The 27,774-nt window shown below is 38.3% G+C and overlaps 2 protein-coding genes across 4 annotated transcripts in view; both read right to left on the bottom strand.

The window, feature by feature from the left end:
• Positions 1–227: 227 nt before the first annotated feature.
• ctdspl3 (CTD (carboxy-terminal domain, RNA polymerase II, polypeptide A) small phosphatase like 3) lies at positions 228–19,988 on the bottom strand. Its single transcript, XM_087273171.1, has 11 exons — positions 19,704–19,988; positions 18,400–18,511; positions 16,149–16,262; positions 11,002–11,110; positions 10,782–10,899; positions 8,549–8,635; positions 8,340–8,402; positions 6,515–6,594; positions 3,343–3,469; positions 3,156–3,251; positions 228–671 (listed from the first exon to the last, which is right to left on the bottom strand). Exons 1-11 carry the CDS (start codon positions 19,812–19,814, stop codon positions 606–608), a joined length of 1,083 nt encoding a protein of 360 aa, XP_087129297.1. The 5' UTR covers positions 19,815–19,988; the 3' UTR covers positions 228–605.
• Positions 19,989–22,866: 2,878 nt separating this feature from the next.
• arid3a (AT-rich interaction domain 3A) overlaps positions 22,867–27,774 on the bottom strand; it is a 70,134-nt gene continuing 65,226 nt past the window's right edge. For 2 of the 3 annotated variants that reach the window (XM_087273160.1, XM_087273158.1), the window contains exon 9: positions 25,564–27,727. In XM_087273160.1, the coding sequence (XP_087129286.1) occupies positions 27,600–27,727 (128 nt within the window). In that variant the 3' untranslated portion in view covers positions 25,564–27,599. Of the gene's footprint in view, positions 27,728–27,774 lie in introns of all 3 variants that reach the window. The other variant, XM_087273157.1, reaches the window with a different exon arrangement.

The following is a 27,774-nucleotide window of genomic DNA, read 5'->3' as shown; positions in this document are numbered from 1 at the left end:
GTGTTCAGGTCTTAATTAATTGGTTCAGGTGTGTTTGATATGGGTTGCAACTGAAACCTGCAGGAAGGTGGCTCTCCAGAAACAGGGTTGGTCACCCCTGCCCTAGGGTCTGAGAGTAACGTAATTTTGATTCTCTCTATATTTCCTGTACATGTGGTTGAATTGACAATAAAGCTGATTTTGACTTTGAAACTGAGGTTTAAACAACAGAAAACAGACTTTGCTACTTCAGGAAAACAAAAATTTATTGATCACCGAAAATCATCCTAAATGACTTTTAAAACTAGAGCTCTGAGTGCAACGCACATTGAAAACAAGAGTTGAGTGTGTAAAAAACACACACTTTCAGTGGCACCTGTACAATATCTCATAGTTGAATAAATTAAAGGCAGGATTCTAGTCCTGATCTTCAAAATGGGTCAGAACACCAGCTGATCACCAGGGTGAATAAAGGTAGCATTAACACTATCGCCTATCAAACAAACACTTTGGTTATACCAGGGTGAATCACCATACTACACATTTAGCCTTAGCTAGCTTGTAGATGGGCAATTTTACTGCATTTATTAGGATGGCTGTACATGTATTTACACCTAATCCAGGGTTTAGTCCTCAGAGAGCAGCCTGTGGAAGTGGTCGGTTCTCTTCTTTAAAACATTTCTGAAGTCATCCTGAAAGCACACACACATACACAAATCATTACTACAAAATACATGATTTATTCAATCAAACAAAGCCAAATTCCCTGACCATAACCTGACTTTCATTTCTTTCTTGTCGGCTAAGTCTCTTTATTAATCCGGGGTCGCCACAGCGGAATAAACCGCCAACTTATCCAGCAAGTTTTTAAGCAGCGGATGCCCTTCCAGCAGCAACCCATCTCTGGGAAACATCCACACACACACTCATACACTACGGACAATTTAGCCTACCCAATTCACCTGTACCGCATGTCTTTGGACTGTGGGGGAAACCGGAGCACCCGGAGGAAACCCACGCGAACGCAGGCAGAACAAGCAAACTCCACACAGAAACACCAACTGAGCCGAGGTTCGAACCAGCGACCTTCTTGCAGTGAGGCGACAGCACTACCTACTGCACCACTGCCTCGCCCTAACCTGACTTTCATTGCCCAAAATGCTGAATTTTCATGACATCTAAAATAACGTATAATTAACGGAAAAACAGGCCTTTATACAAGTTCATTCATTCATTTTCTTGTCGGCTTAGTCTCTTTATTAATCTGGGATCGCCACAGCGGAATGAACCGCCAACTTATCCAGCACATTTTAACGCAGCGGATGCCCTTCTAGCCGCAACCTATCTCTGGGAAACCCGAGCACCCGGAGGAAACCCACGGAAACGCAGGGAGAACATGCAAACTCAACCAGCAACCTTCTTGCTGTGAGGCGACAGCACTACCTACTGCACCACTGCGTCGCCCCTTTATACAAGTTGTGCTTGTATATTAATAATAAACTATTAAAATAATAACAATATTTAAATGGGTTTAGCTTGAATATAATTTTGCACAACTTTAATTGTACTATGAGAAATTTGTCATTACTTTAACATCCTTTAAAGTGTAAATCTGAAGCTGTAAAGTTTCTTAACCACTTAAACTCTGCTGCGATTTGGGGATTTCCGTCTGGATTTTGCCTACCCAAATTTAAAAGCTTCCCAAATCCACATAAAAAGGTGTAAATGCAAAAATTTGGTATCATTTTAAAGAAAACCCTTTGAATTTTCATAAAACACTATTGAAAGTGTTTAAAATAACTGTATATGTCGTCTGTGTTATAATAAACACCTAAAAAAAGAAGCTTTTTTTGTATTTTTTTTAATATAAACTCAAATTTGAAAGTGTACCTTTTAGGTTCTGTGTGGTCTAGCGTGCTGTAATTAATTTTGTTGGTTCCTGCACGTCTGTAATCATAGGAAAAAAGAAAAATGTCTCCACCATAATCTATGCAAACGTTATTGCACTCCAACTGATGAGAGGTGCTGTACAAGCCACAGAGACCGATCCTTGTTTACATATTTCACTATTCTTTTGTTTGATCAAACATAATTCACTGTGTTTGGACCACATCAGACATTTAAAAGGATTACATATGCACATCACCTCAAAAACAGAGGAGAAATGGCCCTGAAGCACACAGCATAAGGTAAGAGATGACAGCTGTCTGTGCTATCTGGGGCTGCTTATTGATCATGAATGTATTGTTTACATTTCCGCGCCATGGAAACACCACAATTCATTCAACAACTGTTTGGCATAGGAATATAATTCAGTAAAAAGAATGCTAGAACTGTATGAGCACCGGCAAGAGCTTTCATTTGAGCTATAACTTCTACATGTGTCATATAAAAAAATATGAAAATTAACCGATGTAAAATACCCAGCTCGGGTATCCAAAATACTGTGTATTTAAGTGTAAATAACTTTTATACAGTAGAATTACGGGGGTCTGGTGCAACGCTAGCCCTTTAAATCTGAAAGCGAAAGTCGATGATGTCACTGACCCGATACCGGGTCCGCAGAGTTTAAATGGTTAAATTTATATTATCCTGTCATGTCAGCCCTAAAGCTGATTTATACTCGACGTGCTGGCTAGTTTTTCTTTTTTTTTTAATACAAGAACGATACATACAAAATGCCAGAGGTGTGCAAAAATATAAAAAGCATAATAAAATTATATGAAGCTACAAAAACTCAAAAAGGTAAAACAAAATGAAATTACAAATCAAGAAAAAAACATTACAAATAATGCCAGGCCTTGCTAACTTACAGTTTTAACACCTTTTTTGTTTGTACAAAATAGTATTTATATAAATATTTTGTTCTTTAAGTACCACTAAAAAAAAAAAAAAGAGGTTTTTGATTGCTAAATTTACATCAATGGATATGAAGCTTGGTAAGTATAGTCAAAAGATTAATAACATAAGCTTCATTTTCCAATTTCTTATCATAGTTCCAAAAACCAAAGATAACATATTCATACAGGAAAAGAAAACACAAGCTCAGAATTTCCCACATTTGACTATTAGTTATGGCTGTACTCTTACTAAAGAAAAACTAAGTAAATGCATAACACACATGCTATAATGCATATGAAAGAACTGCCTAAATGTTAATAGTTTAAAACACCCACCGCGTGGACTAGTTTCTCCATGTATGGAATGAGCTTTTGCAGCTCACGGTCCTCTTGATCTCCAATCCAGCTCTTTATAGGAATCATATTCATCAGCTAGAAACAGCAAGCATATTATTAGACCTGATATTCAGCAGACCCCTTCATATAGAGATGAGTCCTGTACAGTCGATAAGGGCAAACATACGTGGTATGGGAAAGTGTGAGGGGCGTTGTCCAGGATGACCGTCTTTGACAAGTCTCTTTCTAGAATGGTCAAATCTTTAATGTAGTGTCCAAGCACACAGGCGCAGTCGTCCTGATACAAACGATGCCTACAAACACAGTAAAACTACATGATTACACCAGAAAGGCAAAGCTTTGACTAAAAGTATAAACTTAAATGTTGACAGCACATTAAAGCCACTTCAGCCACATTATTTTCATTCTCACATTATTCACATGAACTGTAAGGACGTGTTATATTTACAAAATGTGTATTGAATTTAGTGCTATGAACTTTGTTACAGAATATTTGATCAAACATACAGTTGAATTACTCTGAAAGATTGCAAGTTTTGTACATTGAACTGGATAAATAAGGCTAAGATCAACACACGGGAAAACAAGACTAGGAGAACGCGTTGTAATGTCACTGATACAGCTAACAAGACTCAGTAACAGTGATGCTACGTTCACGCCAGACGCGGAACGCGCATCAAGCGCGAGTGATTTACATGTTAAGTCAATGCAAACGCGCAAATAGATATCCTGCGTCAAGATACGCGCGAATGACGCAAATTGCGCGAGGCGAATTGAGCGTTTTGCGTGTTTGACGCGCTTAATGAGCGTTTCGCGCGAATCTCTCGAGTTCGAAAATCTGAACTTCAGCGTATGTTCGCACCGCGTTAACCAATCAGAAGCTTGCTCTTGTGGGGGCGTGATTGTGACGTAGAACCTGTTGTCAGTGTTCCGAGAGAAATCCTCCAGCCTTCACCGACAACAATTCATCAAACTCGGCTTGGCTCATTTAGAAGCACCGCTGAAAGCCTCCATCATTCAGGTTAAGTTTCTGGAGGAGTTTATGACTCACAGAGCTGGATGCACCTCTGAAAGGACGTAGTGGACTCAGACACGACCCTAAATGCATCGACGCTGTTTTTCAGTCTTCATAAAGCACATAAACACTGTTATTTTCTTCTTAAAATCTATGTTAACCATTTAGCTATGAAGCTAAAGTCTTCAGGCAGACAGAAGCCCTGCCCATCACGCGAATCCGCGTCTGTTCTTAAGTGATTTTGACACGCGAATGAAGCAGGGTTTGACGCGCAAATGAAGCAAGTAAACTCAAATGTTCACGCGGCTATTTACGTGCGAATAGCGCGATTTATCCGCACGTTCCGCGTCTGGTGTGAACACAGCATGATTGTTTCTGTGCTGTTTAAGTAGTGCAGTAATCAGTCTAGAAGCAGGATCAGCTGTGAGAGTCTAATCAGTGGAGACTTGGAGCAGGTGTGTGTGTGAGTGTGTGGCATGACTGAATATGTAGTCCATTTATAAGCAGATTTGTAGTCCTGTGTGTGTGTGAGTGTTTACCAATGACCTCTGGTGGTTTGATCACTGGTGATCATGACAAATAGGCTTTGTGTAGGTCTACTGTTGGTTAAAATTCTGAATGTTGTATAGACTTGGAATGGTGGACTTGAACAGACTTTAGATTTGTCCTGGTCATTAATTCTGATGATAATTCTGATGTTGAATTGTGTTTGACACATATGCTCAAAATTTTCTGCTCAAAATTTGACACTGACGTCAATTTCGTGAATACAGAAGACTGAGTGGGTATTTTTGCATTTCGGCGATTTTTGGATACTTTTTGGGCTGGAATCAGTCAGCTACATCTGGCAACACTGCGTGCGCTTTCGGTTACATTTTCACTGCTAAGAGTGGTTCACTTCCTGCGCAGCTCCCAAACAATCACTCTGCCACAAAGTGAATGTTAATTACAACTTTATTACCTGTTATTCACAGCCTATGCATGTTGTTGACTAAAGTAAACTTCATTCAGAGGCGTGCGCTCGCCCTCTCTGTGGTAACAGCTGACGGTCAGCTCACGTCACGTGTGATTTTGCGGTCGCAAATACATTACATGAAGACAGAAATGACATTTTTGGAGTGAATTATATCTTATTACAGCATGCGACTCTTTCAACACCATTTGGAGGTGTCCACGTTGCTGAACAACATATGTAAAACAATGTGAAGACTTGTGCGGCCACCACTGCTTCTCTCCTGAACTTGAAAATATGATTGACGGAATTGTAGAAATGCTGGATTAAGATCGTCTAGGCGGGGGTCGAAGCGAGATCGCGATCTTTTTACGATTAATTGTGCAGCTTTAGTATAAAGTATTTATAAAGCAAGTTTAATAGGTTTTGTTTCAGTATAAACATTTCACAAGGTTATTTTTCAGTTATTAATCAGGGAAAGACTACATAAAAGCCCCTTTCACACAGTGATACTGGTAAATATCTGGAAAATTTCCGGAAAGAAATTTCAAAAAAGCGCTGTTCACACAGGCGAGGACGTTACGGAAATTTTCCGGAAAAGAGCATTCACACATCCATTCCAAAATACCGGTAAATTCTGACATCATTAACCACAAATGAGCTTTAAACAGCTGGGCTTGTATTTGTAAACATTTTACTAAATTACAAACTCTGTGGATGATCAATATTGTGAATATGTGCGTGTGCAGGCGCTCACAGGCTGTTTCACAGGCACACGCAAAGCTTGAAGGTAAACAAACAACGGCTTATCATAAGCATCTCATCGATGATTACTTACACAGTTGGCATTAAGAAGAACATATAAACGTGATCTGACTAACTTCTAGCAGCTAAATGTGTCTGGAAAAATATTCAAAGGCTTTTATTCTCACAAACCGCACGGACGTAAATGCGTCTGACTGTTGTGATTGGCTAAAGCAGGCATCTCACGTCAGCAAGTTCTAGACGTGCACGCGCTTATTACGGCAATCTTGCTTCTGCATTCACACAGCGCAGCATTCCGGCAAATTGCCGGTAATGTTACAACTTCTCTTTCCGGAAAATAGCCAGAACGAATTTACTGGTATTTTCAAAAAGGACCTGTTCACACATACAGACCTTTCCGGAAAATTGCTGGCAATTTTCCAGAAAGGTCTGTATGTGTGAAAGGGGCTAAAGAAATGTGGTCAACAGAGACGCATTCATAAGTCTCCCTCGTCTATTTGTGATTTGAATTAATCGTAATACCAGTTGTAAATAGGGTGTTTACAAGAGTTTTGAGACAGGTTTGCAGATACTAGGCTGAGAAATATATGCATGAAAAGGTCTTACCTGAAGAGCTTTTTATTAGGGTCCAAAATATCTACAATCTTTTCTGCATACTCCTTTTTTGCAGACGTATAAACAAACATCTGGAACAGGAAAAAACCTAGATTTAATTACAATGTTCAGCAAATAATTGATAACATTTATGTGATTCGATTGTGGTTAAGAGGAATGAAAATATTAAATTATGGAAAAGTAAAAGAAAAAAAAGCACATGAAAAAAGGAAGTCATTTACATGTGTCATTATCTTTGGTCTCTTTGTATTGAGCATAATGTTTATTAAAGAACACCATTTTATTTTGATTTGACAAATGAAACTCTTGCCTATTGACCAAATTCCCAAACGTTATTGTTTGACCACTCGTTATTTTTAATATTAATAAATTAATTAAAAAAGATATTAAATAAATGAAGTCACACAGAAAGCATCTATTAGGTCTGAATATAGGAGTTAATTTCTATTTAAATCAAGTGTCATGCAAATGTTTAGTGCAATATGTATTTTCTCTAGAGTGAACAGGGGCCTGTACCATGAAGCCAGATTAGCTGGCTAGCCAGTTTCAGTTTAGTTTGCACCAACACTGTTTTTAAAGGTTCAAGAAATCCTCGAGTACTTTTTTTGAGATTTTAGCAGATTTGTGTGTGTTGGGCATCACTTAAGGCAATGTTAGCATCTGTCAGCTTTAAATGTGAAGTAAACTGGATAATTTGAGCTTTTGTCAGCTGATTTCATCTTCCAGGTTTAAAATGATTTTTGGGGCAAAATCGGTGACGTAGCACAAAACTGCAAGTGCAAAGATGACGCGTCGGTTTCTCATTATTATTCATAGCAGAGTTTTCTTATCCTATGACAAGAGCCGGCTTCTTAATTATTCATGACTGCACGTGCTTTTTGAAAGCAAGGCAACACTGCCAGTGCCAAGCTGTGAGACCCTTTGTTGATGACTGGGTAAGATGCGTCCACGGACCCACGGCACACAGTATTTAGTTGTTCATGAAGGGTCGTATGTGTTTGTTTCCGTGATTCACGGGACTTGTTGCATTTTTTTCCCCATGATGCTGTCAGGGCCGAATCAGCAAAGCTGTATATGTGCAGCAAGCTTTTTTGTCGGGAGAGCAGAACGAGAATTGGAGAATGGCGGACGATGTCTTTTATCAGGAGTTCGTTCACATTTAGACACATCGCCGTGCTGCTGTGTTCGCCTAAATCCTCTAGATTACCAGCAGGGCTAATGGTTAAAATAGACAAGTCAAGACCCCTGCTGCACTGAGTCTGCATTCAGACCCGGGGATTGAGGGAGAAGTCCTCATTTATAGTGTTTATATAAACACAATCATCTTTATAATGATATAAATTGTGGTTGTGTGTATATGAAATTACGAATAACAAATGTAACAGGGCATTAAATAACTGTTTATTTATTTGCGTTTTAACATGGTAAACTATAAATTCATGCGTCTCCTCACGGTTTGTCTCATTTTGTTAACGACTGACAACAGTCGTTCGCTCCCCTGGTTCTCACCTGCTCTGCTGGCCACGCCCACTCCTGCCTCTGATTGCGGAGCTCCACGCCCATTATGATGCTTTTTTTTTTATTCTGAGGTAGACCTGAACTGAAAGCGGGGGAGTTTCATGGCCCTTTAAGGTACCATGAAGTTCACCTACTTAAACATAAAACCATGGCAATAAAAAGTGATTAAAAAAGCCTTCGTGTTATCAAATATCCAAGATTGGTGCAAACTAAATTGAAATGAAGAAGCTAGCCAGTTAATACCGCTTCATGAAACAGACCCCTGGTCTCAAATCCTCAAGCAAATCGCAATGTTTACCTCAAAATGTTTTGTCATGGCTTGTAGAAACTCTCTCACATGTGGTCTGAGGATTACGTAGACCTGCGAACAGAATCAAATGACACTTCATGAACTGCAATATTTCAAAAACACTTTCATGACACTAGCAGGAAATGAACCACCGATTCAGCAGAGAACTGCGATTATTAAAAATATGATTTTGAACAATAATTAAACGCGTTACAAACCTTATACTTGTGGTCTTGAAAGCGTGTATTGAAGGTGTATTCTGCATCAGGGATCACATTGAGTGAACTGAACACCAGGGTTTCATCCTAAAATAGAAAAATGTACAAATAAATAACAGGGAGGCAGCAAAATGAAAAATCTGTGACGAAACTGAAAACTCTGAATGCACTTTGCTGAAAATTAAACACTTAGTTTTTTTTAAATATATAATTATAATTACTACAAGTAATTTTGTAAGACTTTACATTTATATCAATAACAGAAATTATGCTGATTTTAAAAAACACAAGTAAATAAAATATATATTTTTATAATAATCCTGAAAGTAACAATAACAACGGAAGATAATCTACAATTATTAAACACTTGGCCTTTATAATACCCATACACAATGAAACATTTAAAGAGTAAAACATAGAATAGAGCCACCATAAAGAGATTTAGCAGATGGTTGTCATACAAAGACCCACACGATCAAGAGGACGTCAATGAGTCAAAGAAACAAGACTGATCCCAAACACAAACCTCAGAAATGAACGGGTTTAATTGGATCTCTTTTGGGTATTCTAAACACCTGAATACTACAATAGCTTATATGTACACTAGCTTATATGTAACTACACAAGGTATGGGACGATAACCGGTTTCAAGGTATACTGCGGTTTGGAAAAGTCAAAATTTTAAAACCGCCAACATTTTCTGTAGTACTGTTCCTAAGATATGTGCAAGTTTTTTTAATGTTTATTTTTTTATTTTGTTGTTTAGGACAACACTATCTTCGGCAGAAAAGATATCCAAAGATGCTGTTTTAAATTGTACAGAAATCTGTGCAGAATCCAGCAGAACTCACTGATTTCTTTTAAATTATTTAGCCTGACATGTTTACTGTTCCAAAATATTATACATTTTCACTCATTCATTCATTCATTTTCTTGTCGGCTTAGTCCCTTTATTAATCCGGGGTCGCCACAGCGGAATGAACCGCCAACTTATCCAGCACATTTTTACGCAGCGGATGCCCTTCCAGCCGCAACCCATCTCTGGGAAACATCCACACACACACTCATACACTACGGACAATTTATCCAACCCAATTCACCTGTACCGCATGTCTTTGGACTGTGGGGGAAACCGGAGCACCCGGAGGTAACCCACGCGAACGCAGGGAGAACATGCAAACTCCACACAGAAACACCAACTGAGTCGAGGCTCGAACCAGCGACCTTCTTGCTGTGAGGCGACTGTACTACCTACTGCGCCACTGCTTCACCCCTATTATATATTTTTTCAAAAAATAAAATATATTGAGTTCAAAGAGGAAAAAAAAGCTTTTGTTTTTTACTCAGACATTTAACAGGAATATATTTTAGAGCTGTAATCACAATACTGTGATACCGTGAAACCACATTTTTATCCGAGGTTATCATAACAGCAGAATCTCATCCCGGCTCATGCCTAAACCACACTAGCTTACATGTCCCACAAACTGAAATCTTGCCAATGCTTTTCATGAAAACCTCAAAATTTCGTCAAAATCTTTTTCATTTGACACAACAAACAAAACATTATAGAAAAAAGTGACTTGACCTCAACTTTATTTACATAATCGATGATGCATCAGAAAGGTATGGTGGTCCATTCTCTCTCAGCGGAGAGTATTGGAGGTTTATGGTTCCTTCCACTGACTTCCACTTAGTTTGACATGAAAATTCAGTCAATAAACCGCAAATTAGTGCTGCACAACTGTGGGTAAACTGAGATTTCTGTTTGTTTGTTTGTTTGTTTAAAATAAAGATCACGATTCCTTCATGAATCCGAATAGACGAGTTAATATAAATGATTTACAAGAGGTAACAAAAACTACATATTACTGACTTCACATGGATAAATCAGGAATTATTTTTAATAGTTTCATCAAATAAAATTGTAATGGTATTTTGTCACCACCTTTTGGTGTAACCATGTAACTGCCACAAGCCTTATTTAAGATTTGAGTTCAATCTGTGATTTGTTTGAACAGTAGCCATCATAGTTTATTTCCCAGTAGTGATCACAGTACTTCTCTGACTATTTCAATACTTTTAACCAGACATAAATAACATTACATTGAAAAGACTGAAGCAGTCCACTCCAAACACTTTCACTGGGTCATACAGAGATTTGAACGTACAGTTGTGATGGTCAATTGTTTAACAAACATAATTTCAGCTGTCTAGTAAGAAAATAACCAACCAAATCCAGCACCAGGGTGGCAGCAGGTGTGCTCCTCGTCTTTGGTGGGATGTCCCGCACTGCAGACACCGGCCTGGACTGCTGGGAACGGTTGGGAATGTTTTTGATAAATGTGAAACTGAAGGAAAAACAGAGACAATTCAGATTAAATCATAATTTATGTTTCTTCAATCTGTCAGAAGTGCACACGAGATAAAAATCCTTTGTAGGAGAGACTCACGGACTGAACACTTCCTCATTCTCTTCGTCTTCTGAAAGAGGACTGGCAGCACTGTAACCAAACACACAGTGTTCAGGACTGAAGAGGGGACCAGTGTTTGGCTGCTCACCTGTTAAAATAAGTAATGGCTGTTACATCAAGCAGAACATAACCAGAAGAAATCAAAAATTAAGAAGAGAGCAGCAAACTTCTGGTGGCTGAAAGTTCTTATTCATAAAAAAAAAAAAAAGCAAGAACATACTCACACACGTATGTATGTATGTATGTATGTATGTATGTATATATATATATATATATATATATATGTATGTGTGTGTGTGTTTATATAAACACACATATACATATACACACACGTTTGTTTTTGTGAAAAGTGGGGACATTACATAGGTTTCCATTCATTTTATACTGTCCATACCGTACATTATATTGACCTCACCCCACCCCACCCCTAAACACAACCATCACAGGAGTCAGTGTGCAGCTTTACTCTCTGATTAAACTCATACAGTAGGATTTATAAGCATTTTGAGAAATGAGGACGTCACCAAACCAATGTCCTCATATTTCCCCTCCTTTTTGTAATACCTGTGTCATACCCATGTCATTATACAGATTTGTGTCCTGATATGTCACAAAAACATGTACACACACACACACACACACACACACACACACACACACACACACACACACACACACACACACACACACACACACACACACACACACACACACACACACACACACACACACACACACACACACACACACACACACACACACATATATTTAAGTGACCTTAAAATGAAGCTTAAAAATGAAAAACTGCTTTTGTTCTGGCCAAAATAAAACAAGACTTTCTCTAGAAGAAAAATATTATCAGACATGCTCTGAAAATTTCCTTGCTTTGTTAAACATAATTTGGGAAATATAAAAAAAAATCTAAGGTCTTCTGACTTCAACTGTACAGACAAAAATCTGCAGATTTTCTGCACTCGCAGATTCTGTGTGGGCCTACTTATTAAAACACATTAAAAGTCATTATTGTTTTATTAAATGAAGTTAATGAATAATAAAACTCTGTTGCATTTTTTTATAAAATTTATCATGTTAAATATGTTCACATTAAAGAGACCCAATTGTAAAGTGCACCTAATGTAATTTTACCTTTTACAAATTGAATTTGTTTGAAACATTTACTCTGAACGTACTGTATACATAATAAAACTTTTATTGTTACATTTTGTTGTTCTACCCGTTAAAGTAGTCTTTTTTTTTCAGTTTAAGTCAACATTGTGATAATTCTGTATACCATGTTAAAAAGTTTCAGCAATTAATCGTCTAAACAAAAATATAAAATAACAAATTTAGTCCTATTTTAGTCATCTTTTAAAGCTAAACCTAATGTTTAAAAAGGGTAAAGACAAACATTTTATTATGGAACTTACTGGACATCAAAAACAATGGTGTGTGTGTGTGTTTGTGTGTGTGTGTGTGTGTGAGTATACTGGGCTAAATGGTAACAGCATGTTATGGTATTTTTGTCAGCTAAGAATGCATGAAGAACTAAAAAATTTTATGCTTGCATCTTGTGACATGTTATGTTTTTAGTTTGTCAAGATGTCTTTGGCCTGTCATGTATATGTATTATAGTCAAACTGCACTAGAGATCATTTGGAGGAGAACAAGACTCGCCTTTTCAATAGTCTATTTCCACTTGTTTAGTGAGCACTAGCGTTCAGATGGCCGCATTTAAATAAACCACACGATCAGAGGAAACTCATCAAAGTCTGTTTTAATCAAACCAAACATGTATGATCACCCTAACATGTCTAATGTCTCTTCTGAGACTTATAATTCATTCCATAAGCTACCTTTACCTCATACCACCATTAACATGACACCACATGGCTGTGGTAATTGTATTTCACCTTTATCTCAAGTTTAATTGACTACATAGAGTTATCAATGTAACTGAAACAGCTGAAGTGAGCACATGACATTTGAGGCCACCGTGTAACTAAATTAAAGGGAACAAACTAGTACATCATTGGCATGATTTAACTAAAATCAAGGAACTAATTAAACGCTTGGAACAAATTCTGAACTCGAGACTGTAATATCTATGTGAAGCGCATGCTTCTGTACTAATGATGACCGCTAAATATGTTGGCTAAAAAATTTAAGCTCAAGACTAAAATAATGTATACTTTCACTTATTTTGGCACTTCATAAGCATAACAGTTTAGGTCTTTAATTAAACATTTTACATTCAATTTTTCTTTTATTTTAGACTTAATTCCACTACAGTCTTTCACAGACTGAAAAATGACCAACAAACAATGACTCAAATACTAAGGGCTCTATTTTGACGGTCTATGCGCAGAGCGCAAAACGCAGGGCGCAGACGCTTTCAGGGCGTGTCAGGATGCGTTTTTGCTAATTTAAGGACGGAAAATCTGCCTTGTGCCGCGGCGCATGTTCTAGAAGGGTTGAGTTTATTTATTGAGTTATAGGTGTGTTTTGAGAATAAACCAATTAGAATCTCATCTCCCATTCCCTTTAAGAGTCAGCTGCGTCGCGCCAAGAGCGCATTCACTATTTACAGGACGCAAAGTAAGTCTAAGTGGAAAAACTGAGCATTTCACAAGCAAACAGTTAACAGTTTTTTTTTTTTTTTACAGAAAACTGTTAAACAGAGCATTTACTGCGTGAGAATGAGAGATAATGGATCACTTTCACTTTCGCTCTTGGATAGGGAAACCTTTACGCACAGACATCAATTAGTCTATGAATAAATACTTTTGTTTGTTAAGCGCAAATATTCGTTTCAAAACTATTTCTAAATTCAGTTCTAATTTCCAGCAAACGAATAAATGAACAACAATAACGAAGTGTGTTCAAAAACCTGAGTTATATCCTAAAACACATGCTGTGCCCCATATGGTCTAAAACCTGACAGGTGGGCAAATCTAAGCTTGTTTTTAATAAAACAAATATAAATATGGATATAATAAATAATACTGCTAATAATAATAACATTATACAAAGGCAAATTGTCATGAATGAACTGAAAAAGCCTCCTGAGATGAAGAAGACATAAATAGATGATAAGAAAATAATATGTTTTGTAATATTTTAATCCTTTATATTTATATCCTATATCTATTCTTATTATATACAATATATATTCTTAATATTTACATTTTTTCATATGTAAAGATATTTGCCTATTGCTCTCTTGTGCGTATTAAGCAGTGCGTAAGCGAGGAGCAACTCTGCGCCGGAGTTTAGACCGGGTTTGTTTTGGTCTAATGAAAAATCTATTATAGATTCTCAAAATAGCAACGCGCCAGCAGTGCACCTCAGAACGCCTTCCTTTTTAGACCAGAACGCCTATGGGCGCACATATGAGCGCTAATGCATTTGCTATTTAAACGCCTCAAAACGACTCTTGCGCCAAGCTGAAACTAGCAAAAGACTATTGCGCCACGCCTTGCGCCACACTGCGCCGGGTGTATGATAGGGCCCTAAGCCTTATAATAATCCCAAAAAAAATCAAAGTAAAATAAATCAGCATACAGTACAACCTAGGCATGTTCATTTGGGTTAATTTTGCTAACCGACAACCGCCGCTCGTAAATCTGTTATTAATGGTTAACTGGTCAGATTTTCTTGTCGGCTTTCATTTCTTTCTTGTCGGCTAAGTCCCTTTATTAATCCGGGGTCACCACAGCGGAATGAACCGCCAACTTATCCAGCAAGTTTTTACGCAGCGGATGCCCTTCCAGCTGCAACCCATCTCTGGGAAACATTCACACACACACACTCATACACTACGAACAATTTAGCCTACCCAATTCAGGCTACCAACTGTGCCACTTCTTCGCCCAGATTACTATTAAATTATTGTTCATTTTTTTAAACAAATCGTCTATTTTGTGCCCGACACATTAAATATTGCATTTAAAAATACTGATTTATTTGAACATGCTAGTATATTAATAACAGAACATAACAACAGAGCATCTTCACGCACCTGCAGTGTTTCCAACGGCATAGAAAAACTGAATAAAATGAATTAAATTAATAAAATAAATAGCCCTCCCCTAAATTATTTTCACTTAAATCATTCATTAAGAGAACAAAATGAAAACACTGGCTGATCCTTTTACCTCATTCCTTTTATGTTGACAATGAAAAGGCACGGTCCTCTTTTTTTATGTCACTATGAAACGGCTGAATCAGCTGGGTGTTGATTGTGCAAGAGTGTTGCTGTCTATGTTGTTACAACTGCAATATTTAATAATATTGTGATATTCAAGATTTGTAAATTCATACATTCATTCATTCATTCATTCATTTTCTTGTCGGCTTAGTCCCTTTATTAATCCGGGGTCGCCACAGCGGAATGAACCGCCAACTTATCCAGCAAGTTTTTACGCAGTGGATGCCCTTCCAGCCGCAACCCATCACTGGGAAACATCCACACACACACACTCATACACTACGGACAATTTAGCCTACCCAATTCACCTGTACCACATGTCTTTGGACTGTGGGGGAAACCGGAGCACCTGGAGGAAACCCACGCGAAGGCAGGGAGAACATGCAAACTCCACACAGAAACGCCAACTGAGCCAAAGCTCGAACCAGTGACCCTGCGAACTTCTTGCTGTGAGGTGACAGCACTACCTACTGCGCCACTGCCTCGCCTAAATTCATACAGCTCTGGATAACTTGAAACGGCAAGCGCTAGTCTCTCCTACGTCTTTAAAAGTTGATTGCGGCTTTTAGTAAAGCATTCAAAAGATGCCCCTCTTAACGCAAAAAGCTCATTCAATCATCCCCTTATGCAGCCAAACAAAAAATATATCAAATAATATTTTTTAATCGTTTAACTGATACTATTAATCGGTTACAAACGCACACTTTCGGTTAACGGTTAATCGATTATTTTGAGCATCCCTGGTACAACCACATCAACCATGCATGAACTTTGTAAGGCATTAAATAAAACTATAATTATTCAACAAATAAAGTAAACTATAATCCATCTAACAACATTAAAATACTTTTATTCTAACACTGTTAAATGTAAAAGGAGCACAGATGCTTAAAGGTTAAAAGAGTGTGCGTGTACTTACGGTCTCTTGGGGGGGTGAGAAAGTGAACTGCAGGAGAGTAAAGGCTCCGAGCGGCTGGATTCAATGAGGAATGTCTTTCCCGGAGGTGATGGACTGGAGTCTTGAAACCTGACTCTTAAAACACAACAGCAAGGATGATATTCTTTCCCTGCGCAGCATGAATTATGCAGGCCTAGACAGTCTATTGCAGTACAAACCTTTTCTTCATCTGAAAGTTTATGGAAATATTGTATACAGTAAAATGTAGCATTCATGAATTTATGGTTACTTTTTTAGCAACTGGTTAACACTGACAATATCCATATGTTCTTACAAATTCTATACAATAGCCCCTTTCACACAGTGATACCGGTAAATATCCAGAAAATTTCCGGAACGACTTTACCGGTAAATTCAAAAAAGCGCTGTTCACACAGGCGAGGACGTCACTGAATTTTTCCGGAAAAGAGCATTCACACATCTATCGCAAAATGCCGTTAAATTCTGGCATCATTAACCAGAAATGACCTCTAAACGGCTGCGCTTGTGTTTGTAAACATTTGACTACATTACAAACTCTTTGGATGGATTAGTATTGAGTACAACTCCAATGAAAACATAGAGAAACACTTTCGCATGTCGAGATGTACATGATATGTGTGTGTGCTGGCGCTATGGGCGCTCACGGGCACACGCAAAGCTTGAAGGTAAACAAACAACAGATTATGATAAAAATTTTATCGATAATTATTTACACAGTTTGCATTAAGAAGGAACATAGAAACGTTCTCTGACTAACATCTAGCAGCTAAATGTGTCTGGAAAAATATTCAAAGGCTTTTATTCTCACAAACCGCGCGCACGTGAATGCGTCTGACTGTTCTGATTGGCTAAAGCAGACGTCTCACGTCAGCACGTTCTAGATGTGGACGCGCTCTTTCCGGCTATCTTCCTTCTGCATTCACACAGCGCAGCATTCCGGCAAATTGCCGGTAATGTTACAACTTCTCTTTCTGGAAAATAGCCAGAACGAATTTACCGGTATTTTCAAAAAGGGCCTGTTCACACATACAACCTTTCCGGAAAATTGCCGGTAATTTTCCGGAAAGGTCTGTATGTGTGAAAGGGGCTAATGATACATTGATTATGATACTATTAATACAAATTCTCATCAGTTTTAAATATATGTTATGTTTCAATTTGGTGTGGTTTGCAATATTTAATAATATATACGTTTAATTTATTAAAGGTTTAAATGCTCCAGTAGCCTGATTAATAGAGCTGTGAACCTACACTAGTCTCACGGTTCGGTTCGGTTACGATTATCATGTCATCGATTCGGTTCAATTTGATATTTCGGTGCATCGACGATGCTTTTATATTTTCTTCACAGCAGCAGCTCTTGTATTAAAATGTATGAATATATTTATATTTATATAGGCTATTATTTGTAATACAATTGTGTCATTTAATACAAACAGTCGGATATATAAACTGTAACTTTAAAAAAAAAACAGCATTTAGCAAATAATATAAACAAATATAAATTTCCAGCTCAATTTCTGATCCTTGTCTAGTTCTCTTACACATTTTTGATTGGTTACACCCTCAACAAAAACGGTTGCGATTGGCTCTTGCGCGCTGCGCTCTTCAGATGAATGATAAGCGGCAGGCGGCAGCGGCGATCTCACAGCTGATGTATGATAGACACGGTGGAGAAAACTCTGCAGACACGCGCTCGTTTCTGTATCCAAGAGTAACGCTGTAAAACAGCCTAGAGGAAAAGAAAAGTCACCCCAGCAGGTCAAATGGGCCACTGTGTGTGTGTAAGAAAGAGAGAGAGACAGAGCAAGAGCGAGCGAGAGAGAAAGCGAGAGAGAGAGATGGGGTAGGCTACTTTCATTCTCAAACACACACAGTGAAATTGTGCACAGTTCATGAGTATTAAGTAGTTAGAGCGTTGTAAATACTCGCAATCGTCTTCCTCGTGACAGAGCGCATATGAGATAAATGACGTCAGTAATAACCGGTTATGATTATTACTGAACCGATACCGAATTGTTCGTGTCTGCCTCGCGGTGCATTGAAGAAACGATTAATTTTGACACCCCTACTGATTAAAGACAGCAGTAATCAAAACTGATTTACCCACACATCCACTCATTATGAGAAGTTTTTTACAAGGATATTTTTATTAAACAACAAAAATTCTACAGATTAAAACTGAGTACATATTCTGAACGCATTATAATCGCCAAATCTAATGATTTACCTTTATTCACAACAGCTGATAAAGCTTTTCTTCTCCTCCGTGGACGTTTGGATGCTGTTGGGACATCATCAGGGTCCAGATTTGAGCAGTCTTGAAGAACCTCTGGGTCATCCTAATGCAAGGACAAGCAAGAAAGACAGATGATAAGCCTGCGATGGTACATCCATGGAATTTGATTGCAATTAAAAATATAACACAGAATGTTAAAGTTTAGGTTTGGACTTAAAAACAAAACATAAATCATTAATACAGAGTCAAATTTAAGCACTTCCCATATGGATTTTCAAACTTTTTCATAAAAATGACACATTTACATACTTTATTACATTATGTCGGATGGTGTTTGTTAGAGTAGTATATTATACAGAACACTATCAGGAAAGTTTTTACGGCATGTTTGCCTCAACACTGAATTACTGTCATCTACTCTCCTAAATGCCATTATTTGCTCACATCTTGAATGTGTCATTTAATTTTCATCTTAAATTTATTTTTATTTTAAATTCATCCATTGTTTACAAATGAGGTTGTGTTCTCAAAGCATTTTGATTTCTCCCACTGTTTATGCAAAGGGTCCAGAAAAAATAGTACACTGAGAAAAGATGTTTGCTGTTTGTTCAAACTACTTTTTAAAAATGAGTTAAAGCAACTAATTACATCAATAATTTACACTATTTTAGACCTTTTATTTTACGTTCACATCAGTTATTTTTTTAGTGTACAATTTAATTATTAATACCCATTCATTAACAATTAAAAAGCACTTAGGGCAAAATATATGCAACACTATATTATTAAACTAAACTATTTTCAAGGATTTCCAGGACCCATACAAAACCTGTTAACTGCATTTATTCTGTATTATTTCTGGTGTTAATGACAAAAACACTTCCATGTGCTTCTTCAGCGCCAATACACAGAGAAGCTGATTGGTCGAGATGGATCTTCCCAAATACCTTTCTAAATAGTGGAATCCTATTGGACAATCAGTGAGAATAGGCTCCGCCTCTAAACATATGTGGGACAGCACTCAAAACACTTACCAGAAGCATCCAATACTACGTTCATATACACAAATCTACATCATTTGCATGAACAACAACATGTATTAATATCTAATAATGATATTTTAATGAAACATCATCAGAGGAACGTTGTTTAATTTCGCTCGCCGTATCTCTTGTTAGCATTATGCTAACTAGGCCTAAATACATCCCTTTGAATACGAAATCACACGATAAATCGCATCTAAACACAAATCCTGGTTTATTTTCACGTGTTTTGAACAATTCAACAGGACTGACCTGGTTCTGGACCGGCTCGTTCTCCCGGCTCGGTGTCTCCGGAGCGGCTCGGCGGCGGCGAATCGGTGTCGTTGTGTTTTCGTTTAAAACAGTTCTCGAGCGAAGCCTCATTTTCCTATAATCCTGATTTAAAAAGACCGGATAAACAGACACGGAGACTTCAAACTCTCAGGGAAACCGTGAAATTTCAAGAATCGCATCAATCTCCATGAATTAAATCATCAGTTTGATCTCGCCGTTTTCACTTCCAGACAGCCTGACCCCAGTTTAAACTGAATCAAACGTAAGCGAGCTTTAGCCAATCAGAACATAAACCCGAAGCGATGGGCGGAGCTCTAAAAGACAACGGCGCAACGTGATGCGGAAGTCACATTGACAGGATTGTTTTTTTTTCTTTAAATAATGGCCAAAAATTATATTAATACCCCCGAAAAAGTATATACGACATATAAAAATATTCATAATTATAAAATAGGCAATACAGCTACCAGCAGAGAAGTAACACATTAATAACAATTTAAATCTCATAAATAAAAAGCAAGAGAGAGAGAGAGAGAGAGAGAGAGATCTAGATTATTAAATATGAACCATTGTAAATATACTGATTGATATAACTGTTTTATCCATAAATGTTGATTGCTATATGTAGTTTATTCTGACTTATTTTTTTCATTTGTTTTTATTATTATTATTAAATGTATTTATTTATTATCTTTTTACTACTTACGTTAATACTAATGCTATTTACTGTGTTTTTAAACATGAATATATGTTCAAAGTATGACATTTCAATTCCTTTATATTCGAAGCCTTTATGAAGCATGTCACATTTAATGAGATAAACAACAACAACAACAACAAAAAAACAATATCAAATCAGTATTGTATTAGAACAAACAAAAAAAAATCATGTTTGTTGATTGCAGTGGTTGTTTCTTACAATGACAGTGGCCGCCAATCGTATCTGGATGCAGCCTTTATAATGCAAACTGAGACTGCATCACTCAGCCATGCAATGTCAGACACAATGCACTCAATGGATAGGGTTAGGTGACGTGACCCATTAAAAAGCATTGGATGCAGCCCAGATTGCACTGCATCAGGTCTGCAGCCAGACCCCTCTCGTGGCCGCTGGTATTTTGCCTGCCTGTTGTTCTTTGCTAAGCCAGTAGGCTACACTGTTGGTTCCATTTATGGCTCTGGTAAACAGGATTTTGTTCCTTTAAAAACTGTCATAAAAGTAAGATACATCAGGATAGCAAAACATGGGGTTTTAAAATCTGGACCAATCTAATCCAGATTAAATGTTTTGAAAAACTGGGCCCTAAAGCATCAACTACACAGACTCCCAGCACCCTCTCAACAGGTCAGTTCAGTATTTCTCAAAATGCCTATATAGTTTAACTTTCAAACTATACATCATTGCACCAGACCAATTGTGTTCTCTTTCTGGTTTCTGTTTTTAGTTTAGAACATGCGTCACCCCACCGCCACCCCCATATACAATATACCCTCATGATTTCCCGTTTTTAAAACACATTAAAGCTATCACATTTTACTAATTTCGACCTTCATAAATAATTGTCTGTACCTAAACGCCAGAGATGGGGGAAAATTTACCTCTGCACTTTAAGATTGGTTTTGTCATTTAGGGTCTCGTTTATTAATAGTATAATATTTTGATGGCTTTGAAGTAAGCACACACATTCCCCTGAGCAGAAAGCCATCTGATTCACTGGTGATTAAAGTGTCATTTCAAATGACAGTTTATATACTGTATATACTGTGTTTGTGTGTATATAATTAGATTGACTTGAAAGTGACTTGCTAGACCAAGCTACGACTTGACTTGAAATAAGCAGTGACTTGACTTTACTCGAGTCTGACAAAAATTGACTTGACTTGCTTGAGACTTGAAGGTTATGACTTGAGACTTACTTGTGACTTAAGCCTGATTTATACTTCTGCGTCAAGTGACCGGCGTAACTCACGGCGCAGGCAACGCGCGTGGCTATGCATTTATACTTCTGCGCGCTGTCTCTGTCGGTCTGCATTAACACTTCCGAAACGCTAGTGGGCAGTGAGGTGTAAATGTTCCTCTGTGTCGAGTTTCTTCTCTGCTTTTTTGCTTTTCCTGAACACTTCCGGGATGTACAAGTGGCTCAAACTCGCTCATTTTAAGGCAGGAACCGGCGGACGTGCAACAACTTTAACTATGAGGTAAACACAAAACAAAACTTTCCATCCGGAGCTCCTTCACGGGACTCCACACTTGTAAACAATCGCTCGCGCCATTCGCGCGGCTCTCGGTCTTGCCCAGACTCGTCAGCGCTACCAAGCCGACCAATCACAGAGGTTACACTACGCGTCGTTGCGACGTGTAGTTACATTTTTTGAGAGGTGCACGTCAAGCCTAATTTATACTTCTGCGTCAAGTGACCGGCGTAACTCACGGCGCATGCAACGCGCGTGGCTGTGCATTTATACTTCTGCGCGCTGTCTCTGTCGGTCTGTATTAACACTTCCGAAACGCTAGTTGGCAGTGAGGTGTAAATGTTCCTCTGTGTCGAGTTTCTTCTCTGGTTTTTAGTTTTTCCTGAACACTTCCGGGATGTACAAGTGGCTCAAACTCGCTCATTTTGAGGCAGGAACCGGCGAACGTGCAGCAACTTTAACTATGAGGTAAACACAAAACAAAATTTTCCATCCGGAGCTCCTTCACGGGACTACATACTTGTAAACAATCGCTCGCGCCATTTGCGCGGCTCTCGGTCCTGCCCAGACTCGTCAGCGCTACCAAGTCGACCAATCACAGAGCTTACGCTACGCGTCGTTGCAACGCGTAGTTACATTTTTTGAGCGGTGCACGTCAGTGACGGCGACGCCCACGGCGAAGGGCTATGCGTCAGCGCCGTAGCATACGCCGGTGTTTGACGCAGAAGTATAAATCAGCCTTCAGTGACGGCGATGGCCACGTCGAAGGGCTGTGCGTTAGCGCCGTAGCATACGCCGGTGTTTGACGCAGAAGTATAAATCAGCCTTTACTCCCACCTCTGCTAAACGCACTGTTACTTTGCAATATATATATATATACACACACTGAAGTCCTAAAGTCTAATCAAAATTCTGAAAGGAGTCAAGATAAAAAGAAACATCACAAAAATAACATGAGAATTATACTTTATTGTATTCAATGTTTAAGTTTACAGCTGAAGATTTGTGAAAAATCAAACATTGAAAAATATGATACTTGACAATTATAAAATGTAAACGTCGAGCGTACATTTCGCAAACTCTGAAACGACAAACTTAACATGAAATTTCTCTTTCTGTTTTTTTTGTTTTGTTTTTTTTTTTTTAAACACAACAGAAAACACCCAAACTGAAGCGTCGAACAACATATAAAAAGGCAAATAACTTCGGTTAAAAAGTCAAAATTCAATTTCATCCGTGCTGAGGTGTGTCATTTTATCCTACCATACGGGTTTTCAGCACTCAGACTGAGAGGTACAGTTGTTGTGTGAAGATTTCCTAAAATATAGTTTATAAAGTATCTTGAATCCATCGTTTTCCATTCATAACAGCACTTGTGTGACATTCTTTGGATCCCCTAAATCCCCCTAGTTACATATTGATATATTCATGTTCGAAATAAAGTGAATTATTCACACAAACAGAGATTAGATTAAATAGGTTAGGATTGTCTTTGTCCTTCACCCCTAATAGAAGCGATCATCAAGAGGTTGACACAACACAGTTCAATAGCTTTTAAAAAAAACGTACAAACAAGTGGAAATGCACTGAATGCATCAGCGCTACAACAAAAGCTGGAGCTATTTAGATTCGAACCAAGCCAAAACTCAAAAGCACTCACATAAGGAAGGGTTACTGAGATACAAAAACAAAACACTTGCATCCTTGAGTCAGTGTGCCAAACGAAACATTTAGCATTAGCACTACAAAAGGGGTTACATGCACTGTGACCACAGCACTAAGATGATGAACTTATCTGTATGACTAGAGGTAGAACTGCATTTCCTGAGTAGACAACAAATGCCTATTTTAACGTAAAACCTAGATTTCACAGCTGTCTATGTATTGAAAAATGAATGTCTTGATTTGTTTTAGTGTAACATTAAGTTCTGCACAGAGGAAAAAGCAAAACAATTACAACGACTAAGGCATCCTGCAATAATAGCGAGAGTTATTGTCCAGCAATTTTGGTTGTCCTTGCAATAAAGCTGACTAAATTTGCATGGTAGATTTTTGAAATTTGCATATTTAAAGGCATAAATCAGAGTAAAAACAGATCTGACATCCCACTTGTGGACACCAGCATCTTTAAAGCGGCGGTATGCACATCCGTCTTACTCTGTGTGGTAACAGTATTGTTTCCAAGAAAAAACAACAACATTAGAACTCGAAGCATAAGGCCATTATGATTAGAAGCTATTGTCACATGACAATGATCACTTAAAGGTTAAGGAGTTTGACGAGAGGAAAAACAGCATTGAAGAATAAGAGGATGATCCTAATGTGGCATTTTACAAAAATCAGATGTACATCAGTATTTACAGCCTTTGCCGTGAAGCTCTAAACTGAGCTCAGGTACTTTCTGTTTCCACTGATCATTCTTGAGATGTTTCAGCAGCTTAATTGGAGTTCACCTCTGGTCAATTCAGCTGATTGGACATGACTTGAAAAGGCATACACCTGTCTATATACGGTCCAAGGGTTGACAGTGCATGTCAAAGCACAAACCAAGCATGAAGACAAAGGAATTGTCTGTAGACCCCAGAGACAGCATTGTCTCGAAGCACAAGGCTGGGGAAGGTTACAGAAAAATTTCTGCTGCTCTGAAAGTTCCTATGAGCACAGCGGCCTCCATCATCCGTAAGTGGAAGATGTTTGGAACCACCAGGACTTTTCCTAGAGCTGGCCGGCCATCTAAGCTGAGTGATCGGGGGAGAAGGGCCTTAGTCAGGGAGGTGATCAATAAGCCGATGGTCACTCTGTCTGAGCTCCAGCGTTCTTCTGTGGAGAGAGAAGAACCTTACAGAAGGACAACCATCTGTGCAGCAATCCACCAATCAGGCCTGTATGGTAGAGTGGCCAGACGGAAGACACTCACTACCTGGAATTTGCCAAAAGGCATCTGAAGGACTCTGAAGACTATAAGAAACTAAATTCTCTGGTCTGATGAGACTAAAATTGAACTCTTTGGAGTGAATGCCAGGCGTTACGTTTGGAGAAAAGCAAGCACTGCTCATCACCAGGCTAATACTATCCCTATGGTGGCAGCATCTTGCTGTGGGGATGTTTTTCAGCAGCAGGGACTGGAAGACTAGTCAGGATTGAGGGTAAGATGAATGCAGCAATGTACAGAGACATCCTGAATGAAAACCTGCTTCAGAGTGCTCTTGACCTCAGACTGGGGCGACTGTTCATCTTCCAGCAGGACAATGACCCAAAGCACACCGCCAAAATATTAATAAAGTGGCTTCACAAAAACTCAGTGAATGCCCTTGAGTGGCCCAGCCAGAGCCCAGATCTAAATCCTATTGAACATCTCTGGAGAGATCTGAAAATGGCTGTACACTGTCGCTTCCCATCCAACCTGATAGAGCTTGAGAGGTACTGCGAAGAGGAATCTGCAAAAATTCCCAAAGACAGCTGTGCCAAGCTTGTGGCATCATATTCAAGAAGACTTGAGGCTGTAATTGCTGCCAAAGGTGCATCAACAAAGTATTGAGCAAAGGCTGTGAAAACTTATGTACATGTGATTTTTCAGCTTTTTTATTGTTAATAAATTTGCAACAATTCCCAAAGAATCTTTTTTCACATTGTCGTTATGGGGTATTGTGTGTAGAAGTATAAGGAAATAAATGAGTTTAATCCATTTTGGAGGCTGTAACATAAAAAAATGTGGAAACCGTGAAGCGCTATCAATACTTTCCAGATGCACTGTACATGTTGTCTCTTAGAGCTGGTAGATTCATGTAAAGTGGAGAAAAAACCCTGCATATGTTTCTTAGCTACTAAATGTGTCTGAGGTAGAGGTTCTGACAGTTAAGACCAAAGCTGTGTTATAATGAGGAGTCCTTAATATGTACAGTTACAATACAGACCGAAACGGTAACAAGACTTCCTATACTGCTTCTTGTACAGGTCCGGGGTCTTTATAAATTAAGGATTGTATTCATTAGCGTGAACATTATAATAGGTGAGGTGGTAGGTTGACAGTGAAGGATCTGAGCTGTCAAAGCAATGGCCATAAGTTTAATCTGAAATAATGGAGCGAGGCTTAAGTGACATTGCTTTTCCAAAGCCTGGACCACCTCACCTGCTATGCCCAGCTAACTTGAAATGGCAATTATTCAGCTTCACATAAGGAAAGGAGGAGCTAGATGGTCCGGTTTGTGTTTCTCAAAAGAAAAAAAAAATGATCCCTGGATGCCCTTAAAGTCAGTATTTGACCTTGAATACAGTGTGATGCTAGAAGAGCAAGTTTCAGCAACATGTTGATGAGGACAGGACAAGCTCACTGTTCTTACTCACTGATTTGAGAATTAAAAAAACTTAGAAGGATGTGATCTAATATCTCTAAACAACTGAATGCATACCCTTCAAATCCCTTTTCTTTCTGATCAAGACACTTCGCACTTTCGAAACATCCTGTTGTGATTAAAATGTTTGTGCTCTTGCATTTTGTGTTGAAAAAACAGAGTGCAAAGCATAACCAGAAACTGCCCTGCGTGATGAAGAAATGCAGCTTCATTGGACTCCACAATGACACTCAAAACTGCATCATAATAAACTGAAAGATCTGATGAAGGAACAACCAAATGTTTTCCAGATCTCTGATTAAACACGATTGTTTAGTTTGAATTTTAAAATGAATGTAATGTTATTATTCTCTCATTCTTCGTGTCAAACTTATTTAAGCACAAGCTTCACAAAAGTCCTAGAAGGGTAAGACAACCACTGAACTCTACTTTAATGCAACTATGGGTCAAAAAGCATTTGCGGCCTGTGGAAGTTTCAGGTAATGCCGTTTGTACTCTGCCAATCCTCCATTTAGAGGCTAATGGTGACTCTAGCTAGAGTTTGCCAGTAGTCAAAAAGAGGCAAACACAAAACAAAATAATTATGAGCACATATATGCCTCCAAATGCATGTCAAAAAAACATTAACAAGAATGTTTACTGACCATCACAGTGCAGACCTGAGATGGAAAACAAAATGGTTGAATACTTGCAAAATATTTGAAAAATAAAACCCTCAGTCTGCACAATGTGTTGTGTTAGCGCTGAAGTTTAGACGTGTGCCTGCCGAAAGCACATTCAAACTGTGCTGAGAAAAAAAAAAAACCTTCACAAGGCACTGCAGATACATACACTGAGAAAATAAATCTACAATTATATATATTATTAGTTCAGACCCTTAAGCTGTTTGCATCACACATTATAACAATAACACTACTGTTGTGGTTTCGCTTGTAGATGAAAAGCGGTCATCTGTCAAAGATGATGAAACCTTCAAAAGCAGAATGCTGCCTTGTTAACGCCACAGTGTGCTCACAGAAAGAGAAATAAATTATTCACAGGTTTTGCATATGTATATATATATATATATATATATATATATATATATATATATATATATATATATATATATATATATATATATATATATATATGATTTATATTATCTTTATAATAAACTCTGTTGTTATTTTATATTTCTCCTGAATAAAGGAGAGTGTAAATAAAAGACCTGAGCTAGTGTACTTCAAGTTGAGAACGATCAAGTTATTCCTGCACTATTTTTTGGCATATCTTCTGTAGTTACTGAGGTTTTTTGGCTTTGGTTTGCATTGAGGGAGAGTCTGAGGTGTTAAGGCGACTGGTTGTTGGAGGAAGATGAGGTAGGTGTGTGGAGAACTGATTGAGGCCCGCTGTTGCCTGTAGATTTGTTAGATGCCCCCAACGAGGTCTGTGCCACAGACTGGGCGAAGAGGACGCCTGTTATGGAAAGACATGAAGACGGGTTACAAACGAAACATGGAGAA

The sequence above is a fragment of the Danio rerio genome, chromosome 11 (assembly GCF_052040795.2).
Source record: "Danio rerio strain M-AB ecotype USA chromosome 11, GRCz13ab, whole genome shotgun sequence".
In the NCBI taxonomy this organism is placed as follows: Eukaryota; Metazoa; Chordata; class Actinopteri; order Cypriniformes; family Danionidae; genus Danio; species Danio rerio.
This window is presented reverse-complemented; position numbering and strand designations above follow the sequence as displayed.

Coding starts and splice junctions, on each gene's coding strand:
- ctdspl3 (XM_087273171.1), bottom strand. CDS start 19,814: ATGAGGCTTCGCTCGAGAACTGTTTTAAACGAAAACACAACGACACCG. Junction 6,595..8,339: donor CCATGACAAAACATTTTGAG/GTAAACATTGCG, acceptor TTCCTGTTCCAG/ATGTTTGTTTATACGTCTGC. Junction 3,470..6,514: donor CCTAATAAAAAGCTCTTCAG/GTAAGACCTTTT, acceptor CTGTGTTTGTAG/GCATCGTTTGTATCAGGACG.